Raw genomic sequence first — 24,052 nt, forward strand, 5'->3', positions numbered from 1 at the left:
GAGCCATCTCTACAGCCTGTGAAGTATATTTTTATTGCATAAGCTGTACTACATAGTGAGGATGCTGTTGCAAAGCTATTGAGTAGCTGCATTGGCATGATGACAGGTTAAGTGATGTGTAAAGCTGATCTGCTTCTCTTTTCTAGGTTCAAAACAGTGGCACATGATTGGTCATCTGCAGCCAGAAACCTCCTACGACATTAAGATGCAGTGCTTTAATGAAGGTGGGGAGAGTGAGTTCAGCAATGTGATGATCTGTGAGACTAAAGGTAGGAGACATGGATGTTTGTGCTTTTTTTTCCTGGTCAGGGCTAGAGTTTCAAACTCAGGGTTGCTCTTTTGGATGGCTGGAATATACCTCTGAGGAAATGCCTTCTTTTGAATACTTTCCAGCTGCATGCATTTAGACTCTCCCTATAGAAGCATATAATAGGTTGGCTGAGCACTTATGTAACAAATTGTAATTTTTACATTAGTTCTATCCCTTTATTTCTGTATGACCTTAAGTCATTTTCTTATTTCTACATGAAGAGAGTAGAAATATCTCTGGCTGCTTTCTCACCATTCTGTGAGAATTAAAATACAATAACAGTATAGGGAAATTAAAAAAATTACTACATATGTATGTTAAAATGCATGGTCTGTATGGTAGAGCAGTGCCTGAGATTGGATACTTTATAAAGAAAGGAGGTTAACGTAGTTCACAGTTCTTCAGATCAAGGATGTCAGCTCAGCCCTGGTGATGATAGGAGTGCATGCAAGAGGGGAAATCAGCTGTCAAGACAGAAATCCAATGTGGCCAGGCCTATTCTTTTATAACAGATCTCATAAGAAGTCAGTAGTCTTACAAGAGCTTCAGTTCCTTGAGAGGGAGGTGCCCCCAGTGGCTTACCCCTAGGCTCCACCTATTTGGTCCCACTACCTCTTAACATCATTACACTGGGCACCAAGATAGCAACATATAAACACCTTGGAGAACACACTGAAACCACAGCAATATGTTTAAAGAAATTTCTTGGGTGACAGATATCTGAAAACTAGCCATCCATTTAATTATGTAAAGTTTAGAATTAACAGTCAAAATCCAGGCTGGAGAGATGGCTTAGCAGTTAAGGCACTTGCCTGCTAAACCTAAGGACTTATGTTTGACCGTCCAGGTCCCACATAAACCATACGCACAAAGTGGCACAAGCGTGCAAGGTTGCAGATGCGCACTAGGTAGTGTACATGTCTAGAGTTTGATTACAGTGGCTGGAGGGCCTGGTGCACCAAGTTCTCCCTCCCCCTCCCCCTCTGCCTCTCTCTGATTAAAAAAAAAAAAAAAAAGGCCAGTCTGTGGGGCTTGCCTCAAAAAGGAAGGGAGGGAGGGAGAGAAGGAGGGAGGAAAGAAAGAATTATCATCCTTGAAAATAGAAGATGTCATATTACATATGATTAGTTAGAAATAGCTAATGTGTTCAATTCTTATTTGGTTTAATAGCTTCTGCTATTATTGGCTTGTGGATTTATTGCTATTTTGTGAAAAGATACAAGCAATTATTTTTTCAGTATGTGTCAAGATTTGCTTTATGAGTTAAAATATGATGTGCTTTAAAAGTACAGGAAGGTGGGTTGAGAGATGGCATAGCCATTAAGGCGCTTGCCTGTGAAGCCAAAGGACCCAGGTCCAATTCCCCAGTACCCACATAAAGCCAGATGCATAAGGTGGCACATGTGTTTGGAGTTTGTTTGCAGTGGCTGGAGACCCTGGCCATACTCATCCTCCCTCTCTCTCTATCTCTACTTATAATAAATAATAATATATAATAAATTAATAATAAAATAAATTGATAATGTACCATAAAATAAATGAATGAATGAATAAATAAAATATTTTAGAAGTACAGAAAAGGATGAAAAAAAAAAAAAGAAATAGCTAATGTGGGCTGCCTAGTCTAGGCTTCTCCCGTGTAGGGGCGGAGCAGCGCCCTAGACTAGGGATAATTGTAGATGGTGACGCCCTGAAAAGTGGAGGGTGGTGCTAAGTAGTGGGGAATCGCCCGGTGACCCCGCAGGGTGCTGGCTCAAGCTTCCCTCGAGCAGAATGGGGCCTTCTCGAGGTCTCGAACCTGTGGTCAGCCAGGAGGAGGGGTAGGGGCTTAGCTTGTGTGTTTTATTTCCGGTTGCCACGGTTACGACACCGGAAGCCGGAAGCGGGGGTTTCCACGGCCGAGAAAGGAAGAACAGTCGACTGACAGGGACTTTCTGGGGGAGGACGGTTCCCTTGTAGCGCTCGCAGTCCCTTGCTACCTCTCGCTTCACGGCTGACCGATTCGGCTGACAGGTGCGGTCCTCTTCTCCAAAGACACAGCTCCTTCGGCGAACGTCCCGGTGCTTCTGAGACTGCAGACGTCCAGGGTCACCCCCCCCTCCGTTGTTGGGCCCCAGGTCGTTCTTACCGCATGCCAATTCTCTGCCTTGAGAATGAATGTGCTGTCCGAGCATATTGTAACAGCAATGATGGTCCCTTAGCTGGAAGAGAAAGAGTAAGAAAGGAATTAATGGAGCGATAGGAAGGGGATCAGATGGTATAGGGCCTTTAGGCTGTTGTTTACACTAAGCATGGGGAGGTTAGTGGATAGGGTACACAAAAGAGGAGGATGTAATCAATGTTTTAGAGCGATGTTCTGGCCTCAGTGGGGACAATTGCCTGTAAATGGCAAAGGTAGAAGTAGGATGACCTGTAAAGATGTTATTGCAGCAATCCAGGTGAAAGATGATAGTAATGTCAACATTTCATAACTGAAGAATTAAAAAATGGGGACTGGAGAGATGGTTCAGTTTCCAAGCCACACATGTAAGCCTAATGTAAAGAGTGGCTCAAGTGTCTGGTGTTTGTTTGCAGGAGCAAGAAATCTTGGTGTCCCCCCCCCCCCACAGACACACGTGCAAATGATAAATGTAAAAAAGAAAAAAATTAAAATCTGTGAAAGATACAGAGATTCCCTATCTCCTAGCTTTAACTATCAATTCATGGCAAATTTATGTCCCCCACTGTTATTTTACCTATTTTTTTTTTTTTTTTTTGAGGTAGTGTCTCTCTGTAGCCTAGGTTGACCTGGAACTCACTCTGTAATCCCAGGCTGGCTTTGAACTCATGGCAATCCTTCTACCTCTGCCTCCCAAATGCTAGGATTAAAGGTGTGCACCACAAAAACAAAAACAAAAAAAAAAAAAAGAAAGAAATAGCTAATGTGAATATTTACGAAGCAAACACAGAAGTTTCAGATGACCCGCCTTGGGGATTTTGTTAGCTACAAGTAACACAAAGTCCCCACTTAGTAGACTTCATCACTGAGAATCTGTGTTGTTCCCAGAACAAGTAGCTTAGAGGCAGGGAACTAACTCTCAGGTTGCTTAGTTCAGAACTTAATGGTCTTCTTTTTTCTACCTTGCCTTCTGATGGTGGTCACCACCACTCATAGTTCACCACAGTTCTAGGCTTCATAAGTAGGCATAGTAATAGCTGGTAATATCTGCTTTTAAAGTTATTTTGGGGGCTGGAGAGATGGCTTAGCGGTTAAGCGCTTGCCTGTGAAGCCTAAGGACACGGTTTCGAGGCTCAATTCTCCAGGACCCACATTAGCCAGATGCACAAGGGGGTGCATGCGTCTGGAGTTCATTTGCAGTGGCTGGAAGCCCTGGTGCACCCATTCTCTCTATATATATATCTGACTCTTTCTCTCTCAAATAAATAAATAAATAACAATTTTAAAAATGTTATTTTTGGTGTTGTGTATTCATATATGTAAGTACAGTCTTGCACATGCCACAGCACACATATGGAGATAAGAGGGTAAATTTGGGTGTTGGTTGTTGCCATCTACCTTGTTTGAGGCAGGGTCTCATTTTTGTTGTTGTTTGACCCTGAACCCCAAGGTACTAAGAAATTTGCTGCCTCTGCCTCCCTTCATGCTTGAATTCCACATGTTAAATAACTTGCAATTGCCCAGAATACTAATAAAATAAGCCAGAGTACTGCTTATAGGTGATCTGTTTTGTGGGTACTTACAGGGCACATGGTTTAGAATTATAGGTAGTTGCTATAGTGGTTTGATGTTGTATTTTCTAATGTTGGTAGTTTAAAAAAATATTTTTATTTGTGTATATGAGAGGGGGAGAGAGGAGAGAGGGACACAGTGGGGCTACTTGCTGCAAACAAACACAAGATGCTTGTGCCACTTTGTGCATATGACTTTACATGGGAACTAGGGATTCATCCTGGGCCAACAGACTTTGCAAGCAAGTGCCTTTATGTGCTGAACTATCTCCCCAGCCCAGTTTTTTTTTTTTTTAATATACAGTTGAGTTATCAAGTACAATTCTGAGTTTTATTCAGTACAAAATACAGCACACAGAAATGGGTTTTGTTCTATCTATCAATTGTAATACTTCTATTTCAGTCCTTTAAGGATCTTCTGCAAGTGTAACTATGCAGATCTTACAGCAGTTTGGTTCAAACTAAATTTGTGTGTTTCTCTGCTCTTAAGATTGCTGTAGAATTTATAGACTAAAACTTTGGCATATCAGGATTTCAAACTTTGTATACCCCTTTGTGATGCATTGGTGGTCAGATCTTCTCAGTAAGGTGTGTAAACAGACTGGCTTGCATTCCTAGCCAGACCTCCTTCAGAGAGTAAACCATTTCACAAAATGTAGTCACTTTGACATCATTTTTTTTTTCTAATATTTCCACTAGTGAAACGTGTTCCTGGAGCTTCGGAGTATCCCATGAAAGACTTGAGTACTCCTCCCAATTCTTCAGGAGCTGGAGGGAATGTGGGGTCTGCAGCCAGCCCTGCCAGAAGCAGTGATATGCTATACCTCATTGTCGGCTGTGTGCTCGGTGTTATGGTCCTCATTCTGATGGTTTTCATTGCCATGTGCTTATGGAAGAGTCGCCAACAGAGTGCTATACAGAGTGAGTCATTTATAAGTATTTCCTTGTATTTTTCTAAAGATGGTTGGAAAAAAATATTGTCAGAATAAATATTGACTCCTAACACTTTCATGTATTAGTGCCATGGCATGAAACCTGTTAAGATACTCTCTATTCAGAGGAGGTGACTTTAAAACTATTCTTGCTGTCAGCCAAAGTAAGTGGAGCATCAAATTAAATTGCCTAATAGAAATAAACACCCATGCCAAAACTAAGCAGGCCTCTAAGTAAATAGCCAACTTGGTGCTGGGAAAGTCTGGATTTGTTGGACCACCAAAGAGGATGAGTACTGAATCATGTGCTCTGGAATCACTGAAGGAACATCTTCATGCTTCCACAAGTTTAGTCAGTGGGGAAAAGCACAGCTTGATGGGATGAAGTGGTGAGGACTTTCCTCAGTTCTCTCATTGAATGACATGAGTGGTAGTAAGATGGTTCTGTCTCTGTACCTGCTATACCCAAACAGCTCTGAAGTGGCTCCCTCCACCCTAACTCTGTGTGCTTGCATGGTAGGCAATGGCATTGTTTTGACCCTAACAAACAACCTACCTTTTCTGTCCTCCAACACTTACAGAATACTATAGCCAAATCAAGCACAGGGTTCAGACTTTGATGGAAGGAAGAGTTTGGGTTTCCTGCTTGGCTCCAAAATCAGGAAGTGAAAGAAAAGCAAGAGGATACCAGTAGTGAAAGGCATTTCCAGTGCTCTCAGCTAGTTCTCCCATATAACCCCTGTTAGTTAATAGCTCAAGGAAAAAACAGTGATGTGTTTTGGTTGGATGGTTCCTTCCGAGAGGCAGGAAGGGAGGTGGTGGTGTCAGGAAGAAAGGCTTGTGACCATTTGATTGGGCCTTATTCTAAAAGACTTTAATGCCATTGCCTTAAATTGTGTGAGTATATGTTAAATCAAAAAGAAAAGTATTGATCTGGTTATCTGAGCAAGATTAATCTCATTAAAGCCACTGTCCTTTTTGACTTGACAAAATGCTTAAAAATGGAAAATTACCATAAGTGCTTACTTAGTTGTTCATTTGGTCAGAAAGTACTCATTTTCTGTGACCAGATACTCTACTGGATGATGGAGGTAAAATGATAAATAAAATCGACAGGGTCTACTCTCTCAAGGAGCACAGGTTAGTGAGGAAGGTAAACAGGCATACAGACAATACACCTGTTGAGAGAAAGCTACAGTGAAGAGGAGGACCAATTTTGGCCATCTCTGATACCTTTGAAGGATTTATCAAAACCTGAAAATCAGGATTTACAAAAATGCTTTTAATATAAGGAAATAAAATAGCCTTTTGCCTTTGGTACTTTACAACCTCCATGTACTTTAATGACCGGGCATTTTGTGACTAGCCATGAATGTACATGTGGCACTGTGCCTTTCCTGACCGGCACTGCTTTATGCTAGTTGGTGTATCCTATCTCAGGTTAATCTGCTGTTTTACATAATTTCAGAAAGTTTTCACTTTCTGAAGTGTGGAGGAGTTAAAACACTCTTTTACTGTTGCCAGCACATGGGTAGTTTCAGCTTGTACAAATTATTCTCTTGAAAGTGAGTTCTGTATTAAACATTCCTAGCTATCTCCTCACTCTAAAGAAAAGAACGGTAACTTTATTAAAGCTGTATGGGCATTTTCAGGTTACTTTATTTTACTTGTAGTTTCCTAGTGATTTCCTTAGTAAAATTTCCTAGGCAGGAAGATTTTCTTTTCAATATCTGACTCTTTTTTTCTTTTTTGGCTTTTATGCTCTTTTAAACAGAATATGACCCGCCAGGATATCTCTACCAAGGGTCCGATATTAATGGGCAGATGGTGGAGTACAGCACTGTCTCAGGAACAAACAGGATCAATGGGAGTGTCCATGGTGGCTTCCTTGGCAATGGCAGCCTCAGCAACGGCTGCTCTCATCTCCACCACAAAGGTCCCAATGGAGTCAATGGGATCCTGAATGGAAGCTTAAATGGAGGGCTTTACCCCCCACACACCAACTCGCTGAGCAGGACGCATGTAGAGTTTGAACACCCTCACCATCATATAAACGTAAGAGAACTCCTTATTAACAGCAGCCTCTTTGTGCCTCAGGGTGCCTGTGTACATACATAGGTTCGTGTACTTGGCTGTTCAATCTGGACGCCTCACAGGTTCATGTGAATCGATGTGTTCTGTATCACAGCAGCCTGTTCACAGTAATCTTTGTCAGCTTCTGTCGTCAGGTAATAGCTGCAGTTATCAGCTGGCTTTCTAGTTTTAAATGACTTAACACAGAGTGGAATAGAACAGACCACGAGTTTTTCTTGAGATGAAATAGAAGTACCATTGGGCAAAGACTGACCCAGTACTTGACATTTGATTTACTCAGAGCTGTGTCTAAAAGCTCAAATGCTATCGAGTCTGGCTGAAGAGGAGACTGGTTGCAGTGAGTTCGGAGTGCCAAGGGGAAGGAAGATGGTAGCAAGCAAATTCCCTATGAAAGAAGCATTGGCAGTTCAGTACCTTCTCCTGCTGTGTCGAAGAGAAGACCTAGTGTTGCTAGGTTTTCTGATTTTTATTTTCAAAACACCTATGAACTAGGTGAAATCACCAGATGTACACATGATGCTGGAACACATTTCAGCTCTTTCTTCTGTGACTTAAGATGCAACCTAGGATTTCCTGGAGAATAGGCAAGTGTTTTACCACTGAGCCACACCCCCAGCCCCAGATTTATCAAAGCATTATGCGGAATATGCAAAAAAAATTCCACAAACCACCAGAATTTGCTTGGTTGTTTTATTTTTTTGTTTGTTTTTGCATTTTAGAATATTAACATACTTTAGCCACAAGGAATTGCAAACCCTTCAGAGATAACCAACAGTTTACTTTTTGTAATGGGAATAGTATGCTTGTTAAAAGGTTCTCTGCATGAGGAAGCTGACTTATTACATTCTCTTGAGTATGCATCCACATTGTTTTTATTTTTATTTTTTTTTAAACTTTTTTTGATTATTTTATTTATATTTATTTGGGAGCTACAGACAGAGAGAGAGAGAGAGAGAGAGAGGGAGGGAGGGAGACAGAGAGAGGGAGAGGGAGAGAGTGGGTGTGCCAGGGCTTCCAGCCACGGCAAACGAACTCCAGGTGGGTGCGCCCCTTGTGCATCTGGATAACGTGGGTCCTGGGGAATTGAGCATTGAACTGGGGTCCTTCGGCTTCACAGGCAAGCGCTTAACCACTAAGCCATCTCTCCAGCCCCACATTGTTTTTAAATCAGATAGATAAACCATTTCACTGAGCAAGTTAAAATTTAACGTTTTTGTCATTGTTCTGATTACAGATAAATTTACTGTTACCCATAGTGTGCTACAATTTGAAGAGGTTTAGAATTTTTCACCTTTAATTTAATAGATATATTAAAATACTATATTTTTGAGAATAAAATTCTAGTATGTATTTGTATCTTGGGGCTAAAAACCTATGACTTTTATATGACTAAGGTTTTGTATATTATACAAAAAAGTCCATTTTGCTTTAGTGTCTCTTATTACCAAAAGAGAATAATGATGCCATTATTTTGTAAAGAAAAACATAGGTTATATACAGACTTTATAGACTTTTTTGGTTACCACTTCTGGTCTACACTACTAATGGTGTCCAAGGACACTCAGGGAAAAGCACTTTACTTGGGATAGCACGTGCTATTTCCACAAGAAGGACAAACAGGCTCATGTTTGCTTTGGGCAGGGAATGAACTCCTGGTTTTCTGAACAATGACTTGCTCTCTAAACTTTAGCTGCCTCATTTGGTGTACAGTTTTAGAGGTTCTTACCAGTGAACTTTAACCTATTAGGTTTCTTATTCTTCTCTTCTGGGTGGGAAGAATTGAGAAACATAAAACTGCTAGTGATCATGCAGGTAATTGAATTAATTTTAACATATCTAGTAACTCCAATCAGTATATCTCAGTTCATTTTTCTGAATTTTTTGAGTTATGGACTGAATATAGTATAAGAAGGCTAGAGAGATGGCTTAGCAGTTGAGAAATATTTTTCTCTGTGTTTTCTTAATTCTTGTTGCTGCTTAGATCTAGAGGGCTGAAAGAAATGTTCAGTCTTGGTTTGCTTAGGTTCTGACTGTTGTTGTCAGATGATTGAAATGGAAAGTATTCTAGCAAAACCAATCGCCTGAACTTTTTCTAACTGTGACAACCTCCTGTGGTTTGGGTGCAGGGTGAAAACCTTTCCCGCCCTTATCAAATTCAGCTCTGCTGTTTTTTGCCAGAAAGCAGAACTCTGACTATAAGGCTAGCTCAGTGTTTAACTTTATGTTTGCCATTCTGTATGTCAAGTGAACATTTTACAATGAGGTATGTGTTAATCTAGGCATTTTCCTTAATTGCTGAACAATTTCCGCCAAAAACAACATCAAAATATTCATACTCCTTCCAAGTCATTGCTGGCTGAGATTCTATTCCATCTGGAAAAATATGTCATATTTTAAAACTTAATGTAGTCAAATGAACAGACCTAATCGAAATAATTACAGGAAAATGAAGATGGGTTGATTTTTGTGACATCATTCAAGCAGACATCAAACCCTGTTCTCCAACTGGCATCACGTAAAAATTTTCCATGACTGCTAGAGAAGACAGAATGAATGGAGTTATGATGTATATAGTATACTTAAGGGCATAAATTTTAAACACAGAAGGAAGTGACTAACCCTCTGCCTTCATTTATTTGCCTTTTTCCAGTATAAAAATGCCTGGAAAAACATAGCCATTAAGTTTTGGGAGTATAATTTTAATATTGTGCAGAACCCATTTGTGAATAAGTAATAGCATTTAATTACTCAGGGAGTAAGCTAAAATGTACCATGTACCTATTGCTGACAGGCATGTGTGATTATTTGGCTAATGGTCTATGGCTCTTTCAGCTTGTTCTTTTCTTTTTCCTTGAACTTCCTCCTGTCCAGGGCGGAGGAATGTACACAGCAGTTCCTCAGATTGACCCTCTGGAATGCATTAACTGCCGAAATTGTCGCAACAATAATAGGTATGTTACTATGTACTCTGGGTCACTGGATCAGGTCGTCATGATTAAAGCCTATGTGTCCCTTTAGTGTTTTCCTTGAAAAAAGAAAGTTCTTGAAATTTTACTTAAGATGCAAAACTCACACTCTTTGGTCTTAAATTTAAGGTTGTATTAACTTTTTTGCCTGCTCTATGCGTTATAATTTCCATCTTTCTGTGCCTCATTTTCTTTCTTTTGGTTTTTTGAGGTAGGGTCTCACTCTAACCCAGGCTGACCTGGAATTCACTATGGAGTCTCAGGGTGGCCTCGAACTCACGGCAATCCTCCTACCTTTGCCTCCCAAGTGCTGGGATTAAAGGCGTGCGCCACCACGCCTGGCTCTGTGCCTCATTTTCTTTAGGCATATGGTGACAATATTAAAAAGCTCTGTTTCTCAGGGAAATATTATTGCAAGGTAAAGTTATTCTCTATATAGCTTTTATCTTGTCTCACCTGCTATTTTTCCTCTCTGTGTTGGGCTGTTATAAGGACAGATGTCATCATGTTTGAGTGTTAAGAATAATAACAATAATAAAATGGGCTGAAGAGATTGCTCAGCAGTGTGGCACTTCCCTGCAAAACATGAGGACCTAGGTTCAACTCTTCAGAGCTCATGTAAGCCAGATGCATAAGGTGATGTATGCACACAAGGTGGTGCAGGTATCTGGAGTTTGATTGCAGTGGCTAGAGGCCCTGGTGCACCAATTCTTTCTATCTGTCATAATATAAAAAATAAAAAACAATTTAAAACAACTCCTGAAGTCATGTGAGGCCTGGCAAGGGGATAGTTAGAGTCTGGGCTCTTTAGTCCAAAGACATTTGCTGGCACTAGTCAGGCACCTCAAGTGCTGAGGTGTTTCTGTATCAAAGGAATTGCCAAAGTAGTCATGGAAGTGGGAAGGATAATGCTGACGTGAGAACATCCAGACTCCGGGGCATTCATCAGAATCACTTTAAGTGCACAAACGACTAAGCTATCTTCCTGGAGTTTCTGATGGAGCACATGTGGGGTGGAGCCTGAGAATTTGCATTTCTAAGTTCCCAAGGGATCCCGATGCTGGTGGTCCTGGACATGCTTTGAGGACCACTGAACTCATTTGACTGGCTGATGAAGTAGAATAGGAAATAAAACTAGAAAAATGACCGGAGTTTATGTCATGGGTGATCCTGAAAGTCAAGACTTACTTGTCTGTTTAGTAAATATTTACTGAGTACCTACGTGTACTGGGTGCTAGCCCAAGCCCTTCCTTCTGTGAGCCCACAGCCTGCTAGTGGTGATTCTCAGAAATACAGTAGGTAGAGTTTGAAGAAGTCTCTTGAGTCTTGAGATTTTATGTTTAAGGAATAGAAACAAATCCTTACTTGTAAAGAACAGGAGGATATGAAAGTTGTATCTAAACCAAAAAGGAGTACAGGTAAAATGTTGAGAAACACTAGGCTGGTAGCATTTTGCTTCATGCTAAGCTTTTTGAGGAAGGCTATAATCTTTTCAGAGATGTGTTCTGGCTTGAGAAATGATAGCATTGTACAGGTTAGGCTGGAGGGAGCAGACCAGTTAAATATTATGCTAAGTAAAACTGTTAGAGCTGATAAAAACCTACAGCCATGTAGCAGGATATAAAATAAATACACAGAAATCAGTAGCCTTCATTATGCTAACAACAAACACATAGATGATGAAATCAGAGAATCACTCACATTCACAATGGCATCAAAAAAAATAAAGTACCTTGGAATAAACCTACCCAAGGAAGTAAAGAATCTCTACAATGAGAACTTTAAAACACTCAAGCAAGAAATTGCAGAAGACACTAGAAAGTGGTGAAATATCCCTTGTTCCTGGATTGGAAGAATCAATATTGTGAAAATGGCAATCTTACCTAAAGCAGTCTACACATTTAATGCAATCCCTATCAAAATTCCAAAGGCATTCTTCATGGAAATAGAAAAAACAATCCAAACATTCATTTGGAATCACAAAAAACCTTGAATATCTAAAATAATACTGAGCAACAAAAATAAGGCTGGTGGTATCACCATACCTGATTTTAACCTGTACTACAGAGCCATAGTAACAAAAACAACGTGGTACTGGCACATAAACAGACATGTAGATCAGGGGAACAGAAGAGAGGACCCAGATGTAAGCCCAGGTAGCTTTAGCCACCTGAGATTCGATAAAAATGCCAAAAATACTCATTGGATAAAAGACAGCCTCTTCAGCAAATGGTGTTGGGAAAACTGGATATATATCTGCAGAAGGATGAAAATAGATTCTTCTCTCTTGCCATGCACAAGAATTAAGTCCAAATGGATTAAAGACCTTAACATCAGACCTGAAACTCTGAAACTGCTAGAGGAAAAAGTAGGGGAAACCCTTCAACATACTGGTCTTGGCAAAGGCTTTCTGAATACAACCCCAATTGCTCAGGCAATAAAACCACAGATTAATCCCTGGGACCTCATGAAATTACAAAGATTTTGCACTGCAAAGGACACAGTGAAAAAAAGCAAAGAGGCAACCTACAGAATGGGAAAAAGTCTTCGCCAGTTATATATCTGATAGAGGATTAATATCTAGGATATACAAAGAACTCAAAAAGTTAAATAATAAGGAATCAAACAAGCCAATCAAAAAAATGAGCTATGGAGCTAAATAGAGCATTCTCAAAGGAAGAAATATGAATAGCATGTAAGCATCTAGAAAAATGTTCTACGTCACTAGTCATCAGGGAAATGCAGATTAAAACTACATTGAGATTGCATCTCACTCCTGTCAGATTGGCCACCATCGTGAAAACAAATGATCATAAATGTTGGCAGGGATGTGGAAAAAGAGGAACCCTTCTACACTGCTGGTGGAATGCAATCTGGTCCAGCCATTGTGGAAATCAGTGTGGAGGTTCCTAAAACAGCTAAAGATTGATCTACCATATGACCCAACTATAGCACTCCTAGGCATATATCTGAAGGACTCATCTCATTTCCTTAGAAGTACATGCTCAGCCATGTTTATTGCTACTCAATTTATAATAGCTGGGAAATGGAACCAGCCTAGATGTCCCTCAACTGATGAGTGGATATTGAAGATGTGGCACATTTATACAATGGAGTTCTACTCAGCAGTAAAGAAAAATGAAGTTATGAAATTTGCAGAAAAATGGATGGATCTGGAAAGGATTATAGTAAGTGAGGTAACCCAGGCCCAGAAAGCCAAGCGCCACATGTTCTCCCTCATATGTGGATCCTAGCTACAGATGATTGGGCTTCTGCGTGAGAAGGAAAATACTTAGTAGCAGAGGCCAGTAAGTTAAAAAGGAGATACAAAGCGAAGAGAAAGGAAGGGAGAAGGGTATTTAATAGGTTGGTATTGTATATATGTAAGTAGAATGATTGAGATAGGGAGGTAATATGATGGAGAATGAAATATCAAAGGGGAAAGTGTGGCGGGGGAGGGAGGGTATTACCATGGGATATTTTTTTATAATCATAGAAAATGTTAATAAAAATTAAAAAATAAATAAATAAGATCTAAAAATAAAATAAGTCTAAGTAAAGACTTGGTTTTTTAAGTCAGGGATGGAAAGGAGGGATGTATGAGATTCTAGAATTGGTATCTTCAGGACTTAGCCATTTTCTTATAAGGAACTATAAAAAAGTTTCAAAATGCATAGAAAGTTTTAAATGAGGGTGGCAATTGCCAGGGTGGTATTAATAGAAATAAGAAATTTAATAAAATGAGACACCAAAGAAAGGTGTTAAATTTGTGTTCTTCAAGTGTTTAAAATTCATTTGAAAGTTTAAGTTTAATTTTATGCAGAAAATCATTGGATAGGGCTATAGCCAGTAAGAACACCATAGTTGCAGCTTGGAAAATAATTTGGGTGGATCATGAGAGGCAGTATATGTGTGAGATTAAAAGAATAAATCAAGTACCAGTTGATAGCCAAGTCAAGAGATAGGTGAGAACGCTGTTCTTGAGGTCCGGGTATACTTTGGGACTGTTTATAGATTTAGGAATGTTTTCATAAAAGTTGCATACAATTTGGAAATAAATGAGGTAATAGGGTAGACAATAGCTTAGTTGATTATTTTTATGTATTTATATTATATATATTCATTTAAGCTATTGATTTCTTTTTAATAGATGTTTAAGGTGATTCTTTTTACAAAATGTCATCTCTTACTGTGTTTTGTTTTCTGTATTGATACTATCTTCAAGAAATACAATACAGATGAGTAAAAGAGAGTGAGAAAGTGATAATGAGTAAGAAGATTTATTCATTGGTTCATTCAGCAGATAATTGTTGAAGGTCTGAGGAGGAGGCCAACACCAAAAGTGCCAGAGACATAGCCGTAAGCAAATGGGCATCATCTTGCCCACATGGAACTTCTGGTGAGGGGACATATCTTTTTCAAAAATGATGTCTTAAAATGAATATTTATCTAAAACTGGATTCAAGGAAAAGTAAATGATATGTTAGAAAGACTACAAATAAGTAATGTTTTAATGACCTCTCAAGAATTTGTAAATTGAGATAGAAGGGAAAGGTTAGGCTCAAAGCTTTCGAGGCAGAGGAGATACTATTTGAGGCAGAATCTCTAAAGCAGAATGCTTGAATTCCCCCCCCCCCCTCCCAGAACATAAGGAAGGCTGATGTAGCAAGAAGCCACATGAAGGGGTCAGAGGTAAAAGATGAGCAAAATAATATCATCTAGAGACATGTTCAGTGACAGATTTTAAGCAAGATTGGCTTTAAGATTTAAGCAGTCATTGGCTAGGATTGTGGCTTTTAAGACCACTGTAGATGCTATTTGGAAAATAAACTGGGTAGACTTTGAGAGGCAGTGTGTGTGCCACTGAAAAACTCAAAAACCCAAGTGATCAGTTAAAGGGACTGATGGAAAGAAGGATCAAAGAAGAATCTTGGTCACCAAGTGTGATTATCTCACCAAGAAACTGCACTGAGGAAAAGCTGTGTCCTGGGCACTGTACGGAGAGGGACTTGTAGATCTGGGGCCACCTCTGCAGATGCGCCTTTCCTGTTCTCCAGATGCCAAAGCACTAGCAAGTGCTCCTGTGTGGAATCTTGTCTGCACTGTGTCCTGCTGCTCTCCTTCCTTTTCCTCCTCCTGCTCAGGTTCTTAGAGTGGGCTTTTATCAAGCAAGTCATTGCTAACTCAGAGAGATGAATATTGATTATTGATCTAACTGGTGTAAGGAGGGGAAAAATTAAAAACAATAAAGTGGGAAGATGCCCGTTCCTTTAACAGGATGGGGGAAATTGAACCCAAGGCTTTCCTGGCATGTTATATATATGACTGCTTGTATCACTGTTTCCTTAACTTGAACCCTTTTCAGGTTTTTACTGCTTTGTCTAGTTCACAATGACAACCTAGAAAAAGGCCTACTGAACACAGCCTTGTAGGGTGCTAGTTCCCTCCACTGAAGACTTGAGAAACCTTTGTGCAGTCCTAGCATTTCAGGAGTTAAACAGATTTTAATCACATAAATCAAAAGCTTTCTACTTCTCTCAATTCAAATGCAGTAATGTAGTTCTGGATATGTAATCAGATGTGGGTTGTCAGTTGCTTGGCTAGTAGATAGAAAGTAATTGACATGAAATTGAGGCTATTTGCCTTCAATCTTGATAGTTTTTAAGAGAGAATAGAGAAAACACTGATGGAATTCACAGGTGAACAGAGGTTCCATCAGGAAACAATGAGATTAATTTTAAGGGTTTTAGAAAGATTGGGAATGGGCAGGAAATAGAAATCAGCTTGGAAAAATGTATATAATTCATCTGGGGGGTATGAGCTGCATTGGCTGATGACCAAGAGAAAGACAATGGCTCAAATACCGCCTCAGACATTATAAATGATTTCCAAGACTTTTATACAGTGAAAGTCCTGAAAGTCCGTATGCTGTTGGCTTTGGGAGTAATCTTTGACCCTGATGTCAGATATGCTCAGAGGAAAATAGTATGTAGAGATGAGCTGAGAACATTTAATCATGGCAGGAGCTCTTCTAGCTCAGGGGACCCAGTTGGTTGTCAGTTGTCAGCATACCAGAGCTATTCTCTTAGCAGGCCATTTTGTTTTGACTCAGTTCAGAACTAACCATACAGCCAAAGGCAGAAAACACAAAAGGCCAAAATCCAGCTTTTGTTTTATCTATGGTAATCTACTTCTTAAGGGAAAAAATTCTTGTGTCTGATTTTTTTGTTATTGATCAGAGCCTTCTTTTGGGGATGGCTATATGTCTCTTAAATTTACCTCATGCTTCTACTATGGAGACTGAAGAGGCTAAGGAGGAGTACTTTTGGTCTTCGAATTACAAGTAATTGTGGCTCCATTTGTCCTATTCATCAGTACATTCAGTCATTTATTATGTCACCTGGAATGTGAAGGTAACTGAAAATTAATTTCCAAAAGGAAAGCCGCACTCCAACACTACTCTTTACAGCATTCAACACTGTGGACCGTGAGCATGTCGGACCACCATGGCCCTGGAGGAGTGTCGTTGGGGCTATTCTGCTGCATAGAAACTTATCTGTTCCCACAAATAGAGCTAGGTTAGCAAATTAGAGAGACACTGTGACAGAAACACCAGAGGTAAGCTTAATATTAAAACAAACTGCCACCAAATTAAGATTATTTAGATGTCTCCAGAGCATGTGAATGAAAATAAATATCACAGACCCATGAGACTCCTTGCCTTCAGAGCTATTCAGGAGAGAGAACTTACTATGGGTGTATAGCTCAGTGGTAGAGCTCTTGCTTAGAATGTGTGAAACCCTTGGTTTGATCCCCAGTTCTGCACAAAAGTGGGAGGGGTGTTAATACCAAATTGTCCAGTCATCTCATCAGAGTTGCTGTGTACATAATCATGTATAATAGTGTGTAATCATAAATGGAATTCTTCTTTAGGAAATATTTCAGAGGTTGTATATAGAGATGCTGTGTTTGCACTCATCTGTTTGCATCATCAGTGAAAGGATTGTTTGCTCATGCCATGCCTAATTATACCCAGAAGAGATTGTCTTTCCTGTATAGACCATGTCCTCTGTGTGCTTGTCTCTGCACATGTCACCCCCAAGTGCAAGTCACTTCTACTCTGACATATATAGCCATCTAGATGTGAACTAACAGTAATGTGATGGGATTACTTACATTTGGTTAGCCAAGTTCTTAACTGGTGATTATGAGTTTACATTTGATATTCTAAAATATTCTAAATCTGAAGGGTTGATTATGCTAGAATTTGGGTCATAACCACTTAACAAATGTAAATTATGATTTTACTATCCATCCCACTCTGCCCATGAAGTCACACTTGAGAATGAAAGTGAACACTGCCGTGATTTCCTGTCTTACTTACTTGAAAAGCAGATGCCAAAGAATAAGTAATAGGAGGTTATGCTTTTCTCCTGCTAAGTATGTTTAGCCTTTAATGTGTATTTAATATGCTGGCTTACTCTCTGCACATAAACCCGTATTCACACACTGATGGCCATACCTAGAGGTTGGCTTTTGGTCTTCCATCTTGCCTGCCTGCAATCTTGCCACAGCCACATAATTTCACTGTCACTCTGACAAACATTCTTTAGAATCACACCATTTAAATGCCCTTAGATGTCATTCAGAAATCTAATCTTACAACTTCGCTTTAAACTAAAGAAGAGCAAAGGAAAAAAGAAAAAAAAGAAGAAAGCAAAGGCCTTTCATTGCCTGGTAAGTCCTAAGTATTTTGTTATCAACTTTATGAAATTCATTCATGTTAGCTGTATGTTAAATTAATTAATTTATAACATCTTGTTTGCAGGGAGCTGCCCTTGGTTTTTCAAATTCTGGCAGGTATGGTTTTTGTTTTTGCTATTACCCTCAGCTTAATTTTATTGAATTTAGTTAAAAGCTTTTCTTTCTAACACATCTTTATCTTTTAAATTCAGGTTTCTGGCCCCTTTACATTACCTTCAGATTCTTGGAGAGAAATGGACCATGGAGCCAAAAGTTCACTCAGTGTGTCTGACACCATCAGATTTGGGAATTTCATTAGGTGCCTGGCAGTGTTTTCTGTCTCACTGTCATAGGAGCTTCATGGAACACTGAGGACAGTCATTGTTTGTCCTCTAGGAGCAGCTGATGGGAGGAAAGGGTTTATTTTGGCTTACATTCTCCAGTGGAAGTTTCATTGTAGTGGTGAAACATGGCAGAGCAGGGGCTGGGCATTGAATGCTGCCATACCAGCTGGCAGGTAGCAGCAAGAGTGCTGCTCTGGCAAAAGAGATTTGGGCTATAACACCCCAAGGTCTGCCCCAGCTTCACTTCCCAAGTGCCACCACCAGGAGATTGAGGATGAGGCTTAATCCTGAGCACATGAGGGACATTTTCCATTCAGACTGCTATAGCAGTGAACAGTGAGACTTGTAGACCACTCCATGTTGCTAGGAGGAACTGGATTTATTTCAGCTTATAGATCCAGGGGAAGTTCCATAATGGTGGAAGAGAATGGCCCCCTTTCACAGTTTCAAGCAGAGAGATAAAACCAAACAGCCAGCACCACAAGCAAGCAAGCGCAAACCTACAGGAGGAAGACCCCCTGGAGCTCACACTTTTCTGGATAGCTTAGTCTGGAATTCGGATCCACCACCAGTGACATGTCCCCTACTCAATTTTAACAACACCTCAGTCTTTGGGAGGCATACATTTAAACTACCACAGAGACCCTACCTCAAGTGAGGTTGAGAATGAGGACTGACACCCAAAAGTTGTTCCTCTTACCCTCACATGTGCACTGTGATCTGTGCACAACCACACTTACACATGAGCACACACACCACAGAATGATTTTGTCTTTTCACTCTGTTACTTCATTACATCACTAGCACATCATTGATGTTGAGAATTCAGTTAACTACTATGCCCTCTTAAGGAAATATCTTTTCCTCTGATAACCAGATTTCACTTAGCCATTTAAATATTGACATCTATAAGTGTAATGCCAAATACACAGCAAGGGCTTGAGAGATGGCTTAGTGTTAAGGTACTTGCTGGCAAAGCCAAAGGACCCAGGTTTGAATCCCCAGCACCCTTGTAAAGCCAGATGTACAAGGTGGCACATGTGTCTGGAGTTCATTTGCAGTAGCTGAAGGAGGCCTTGGTATGCCCATTTCTATCTACTTCCCTCCCCCCCCTCAAATAAATAAAATATATAGCAGCTGGGTGTGGTGGCACACGCCTTTAATCCCAGCACTCAGGAGGCAGAGGTAGGAGGATTGCCATGAGTTTGAGGCCACCCTGAGATTACATAGTGAATTCCAGGTCAGCCTGAGCTAGAGTGAGACCCTACCTCGGGGAAAACTCACACACACACACACACACAAAACCAGCAAAAGGGAGGCTGAGGCCAAGTTCATGTTCACTTTCTTTCTAGGCTCTTGGTCACTTACGTGCTTTGGTAGCACCCTGATGCTTTTGAGAAATTTAAGATAAAAGTTCCATCTTTTAGTTCTTCTTAGCAAGACAGTTGTTCTGATAGAGTAGTTTTTTATTGTGTGTATGTGTATGTGTGTTTGTGTTCCTGTATGTCAGTGTTTTCACCTGTGCCATGCACATGTGTGAAGATCAGAAGACAACTTTCAGGCCCTCTCCACTTTTTTTGAGGCAGAATCTCTTGTTCACTGCTGCTTTCAGGAGCTTCTGGGAAATTGTCCTGTCTCTGCCACCCTTCTTGGTATAGGCACATTGTGATTGTGGCTTGTATGTGAGTTCTAGAGATCAGAACCCCAGCTACTCAGAATTGTACAGCAAGTACTTTATCCACTGAGCTATCGCCTCAGCCCCTGGAACTTAATTTATTTTTCTTTTTTTTAAATTTTTTTTTGTTTATTTTTACTGATTTGAGAGTGACAGAGAGAGAAAGAGACACATAGAGAGAGAGAAGGTGTGCCAGGGCTTCCAGCCACTGCAAACCGAACTCCAGATGCGTGCACCCCCTTGGGCATCTGGCTAATGTGGGTCCTGGAGAATTGAGCCTCGAACTGGGGTCCTCAGGCTTCACAGGTAAGCACTTAACTGCTAAGCCATCTCTCCAAACCTGGAACTTAATTTTTAAGAAGCATTTCCAACAAATCAGAGGAGCGGTTTAGATTTCCCTGACGAAGGATGTTTCTGATGGGTTGAGATCAGAATTCCTCTTTGTTTCCCAGTTCCATAATTGATGTCTAATGTCAGCTCCTCAGCTATTGATAGTCGAATCTGATAGAATATGGGAGAATGTGCATAGATCATTGGCCATACATCCATAACCCATCTATACCTTCAGTGCTCCAAGGATCCTTTATGCTTCCTTACACTTATGCTTCCTGACACTGTGTTTTAACTGTTTATCTACTCATTTATCTCCTGTGCTAGGCTGGGAGCAGGGCCTCTGCTATATTTGCCTTATATTCTTAGTGTCTACCACAGGGGTTGTCTAGAGGTTACTCACGGTGACTATAATGCTCATCACATTCTCTCTTTAATAGCACTTGAATCTAAAACATGATTTTTCTCCTTGACTTTCCTCAGATTTTACCTTATTTCAAGTCCGTAGATTACATAAATTTAATCCACAGAAGGAATTTCAGGATCCTCTGAGTATGGGAAGTGAAAGACACTAACAGAAATATAGATGGGGGAGACATTAATAACTTGAGCACTTCAAGTTCACCGTGTCCACGAGAACAGATAGGCAATTCCGTCTACCTGTGAAATTGTAACCTATCTAGGTCCAGGCTGTGAATCTGAATTCATTGAGCCTCCTTCTATGCCAGTACTTCTTTCATATTTTACCAGGTTAAGACATGTATCAAAAAACCTGGGCGTGGTGGCACACACCTTTAATCCCAGCACTCAGGAGGCAGAGGTAGGAGGATCACTGTGAGTTCGAGGCCACCCTGAGACTCCGTAGTGAATTCCAGGTCAGCTTGGGCTAGAGTGAGACCCTACCTCAACCCCCACCCAAAAAACCCAAAAAAACCTAGGTTAAGCCGGGCATGGTGGCACATGCCTTTAATCCCAGCACTCTGGAGGCAGAGGTAGGAGGATTGCCATGAGTTTAAGGCCACCCTGAGACTATGTAGTGAATTCCAGGTCAGCCTGGGCTAGAGTGAGACCCTACTTTGAAAAAACAAAAACCAAAATAACAGCAACAAAAACCTAGGTTATATTCAAGTACATTCTCTTGCTGCTTTATTAAAATTTAAAATTATATGACTAATGTGTCAATTCTGTGAACTATATAGTGAATGTATTTGTCTATTTGAAATCACAGTTGGATTTATTTAAATTAATGATTTAATTACCACAGGTCTGATTATCTTTCAAGCTTTTCTATGTCTCTGCTCATCACTGGTATTTTCAATAACTTGAACCAACAGAATGGGACTTTTCCTAATTTTCCTATGCCCCAGAAACATGCTAAACATGTCCCATAAATAAAGACTTCTGATCTTTTCTCACATTGCCTAGTTCTAGCATTCAGTTTCTTGGTATTCCCTACCTACCTAATACAATGTCATCTGCAAACTTAGACATTTTATTTATGTATGTGTGTGTGCATGTATAAGAATGAGTCAGCTACCAGTCATGGAGGAATAACTTTAATGATAGAACAAGGCGATGTGAATGAATTGGGAAGTAAACAAAGCAAGCAGAAATGCAATTAAATGTACTTTAAATATGGAATAAAATGTGTGGGTGTTTCTTGAAAGCATTCTCCAGTGTTGGAGCAAAGGCTGAGAAAAAAGTGTCGGAAGACTGAGTTCCACACCAGTAGAATAGACAGAAAATGAGAGGGAAAATCCAGATGTGAAAAAAAAATGTGTCTCAAAAGAAAGTGGAAAGAGAGGGAAAAAAAATCGTGGGATTGTCCTCTGGCCTCCACATGCATACTGTGGCATGTGCATGCCCAAATGCACAAGCAAATTAAAAAAGGTGTGGTTCAATAAAGAACTATCCTGAGACAACCCAAATATCACAATTAACAGTGACATCAATCTTTTACCTTCAAGAACTCAACTGGAAAATATGCATGCAACAAATAAACGTGGAGAATTTCAGCTGAGAAACAGAAATAGAAAAATCCAAATGGAAATTCCAGAGCTGAAAAAGTACACTAACTGGAAAGGAAGACTTGCTAGATAAGCTAACAGCAGAGTGGAGACCACAGAAGAGTCAGTGAGCTAGAAGATAGTTCAATAGAAATTATCCAATGTGAAAACAGAGGGGGAAAGCACACATCTACACTGAAAGCAAGAAATAAATGTAAAGTGGAAGTGAAATGATCAATACTAATAAACCTCAGCCATTAACTGCCAAGTGAAAAAATAAGTGGATCCTGGATTTTGAATGGCTGCTAATCATTAAAGTGTTTCTTCCAGGTATGGGAGTGAAAGAAGCTACCTAACTTCTGTCCGTCATTTCCCTTATGTGGCCATGTTTCTTAGTTGTCTATCCTCCTACCTTTTTCTCCCTCATTCTTTGCAGTAGCTGGTGGCTTTTTTGTTTCTGTGTGATATGTTTGGAAGCTAGTTAATAATGAAGTGGAAGGTGAGTTCTGACAGTGGACTAAAAGGAAATATGTAGGATGGGTTATCATATAAGGTTCTGTTCTTCCAGGACTTGCCTGTTGATGAGTTTTCTTGTTGTATTCCACTTTAACTATAATTTTCAAGTTCTTGGTATTTCAAACCATAGAATCTGTAAATAGAAAATATCCAGTGTATCTTTAAGTAAGCTTCTTTCAATTATTGGTTCCCCCAGACATATAGTCCTATTTCTTTTGGTTTAAATTCTGCAGGTGTTTCACCAAAACCAACAGCACTTTCAGCAGCAGCCCTCTTCCTGTGGTCCCAATGGTAGCCCCTTACCCTCAGGATGGTTTGGAAATGAAGCCCCTCGGTGCCATGAAGGTACCTGTGTGTCTGGCTTCCACAGTCCCTCACTGTGGCCAGTTACCTGAGGAGAGCATCAAGGATGACACAGCACCAGTACCTCCCCAGCTCACGTGCTGTCAGGACGGTGACAGTGACGTCAACTCTGATGCCACAGCAGATGCCACAGAGTTCAGCACAGGTACAAGGAGGTGTTTCACACCTTAGGTTTTCGACAGTCTTCAGTGGGCTGAGAACTGTATCAGGGAGAGTCTTGTATGATTGGCTCACATATTTCTTAGAACATTGGGTGGCATTGTTGGGTAGTGATGAAGAATTCTTGAAATTCTGCTGTATCCTTCCACTACAGATGTTAGTCCTACTGGATTTGGGGGAAACATATTCAAACAGGCTTGGGTTCAGTTTATATCAGAGCAGAAGACTTGGTAGGAGAATGCATTCTGTGGCCCTTTTGAATTGTTTATGGAATTGTAATGTTTCTTCATGGTGGTTATTTTGGGGAATCTCGGGATCTTTTTTTTTTAATTTTTAAATTTTAATTTTTCATCATTGACACTTTCATAGATCTATATAATGTATTTTTATCTTATTCCCTCCCAATTACCCTCTCTTATTTCACTGTCCTTCCCATTAATAACCTTTTTCCTCATTAATCCCATCTTTCATGCCTTTTAAAAAACCCATTGAGTTAAATTAAGGTTGCTTGGATGATCATGGAGCAACCTTAATTTAACTCAATGGGTTTTTAAAAAGGTATGAAAGATGGGATTAATGAGGAAAAAGGTTATGGGATAGGTTGCTTACCAGTGGCGACACCACTGATGAACTTGACTCCCTCCTCACCAGCAACTGTTAGCTGTCATTAGCTAATCTAGCAGGTCTGGGGTCTCGTGTATCCTTCTTCCATTTTTTTAAAAAAATTTTTTTTGAGGTAGGGTTTCACTCTAGTCCAGGCTGACCTGGAATTCACTGTGGAGTCTCAGGGTGGCCTCGAACTCATGGTGATCCTCTTACCTCTGCCTCCTGAGTGCTGGGATTAAAAGCATGCACCACCACACTGGCCATTTTTTATTTCTGCTT

General features: G+C 40.2%; 1 protein-coding gene across 2 annotated transcripts in view; it reads left to right on the forward strand.

Annotated features, from left to right (window-relative positions):
• Positions 1-24,052, forward strand: part of Cdon (cell adhesion associated, oncogene regulated) — a 105,222-nt gene that overhangs the window by 76,927 nt on the left and 4,243 nt on the right. For both annotated transcript variants that reach the window (XM_004665464.2, XM_045145056.1), the window contains 5 exons: positions 147-269; positions 4,739-4,960; positions 6,746-7,026; positions 9,937-10,016; positions 22,879-23,153. In XM_004665464.2, coding sequence (XP_004665521.1) covers positions 147-269; positions 4,739-4,960; positions 6,746-7,026; positions 9,937-10,016; positions 22,879-23,153 — 981 coding nt within the window. The remainder of the gene's footprint in view (positions 1-146; positions 270-4,738; positions 4,961-6,745; positions 7,027-9,936; positions 10,017-22,878; positions 23,154-24,052) is intronic.

The sequence above is a fragment of the Jaculus jaculus genome, chromosome 3 (assembly GCF_020740685.1).
Source record: "Jaculus jaculus isolate mJacJac1 chromosome 3, mJacJac1.mat.Y.cur, whole genome shotgun sequence".
Classification (NCBI taxonomy): domain Eukaryota; kingdom Metazoa; phylum Chordata; class Mammalia; order Rodentia; family Dipodidae; genus Jaculus; species Jaculus jaculus.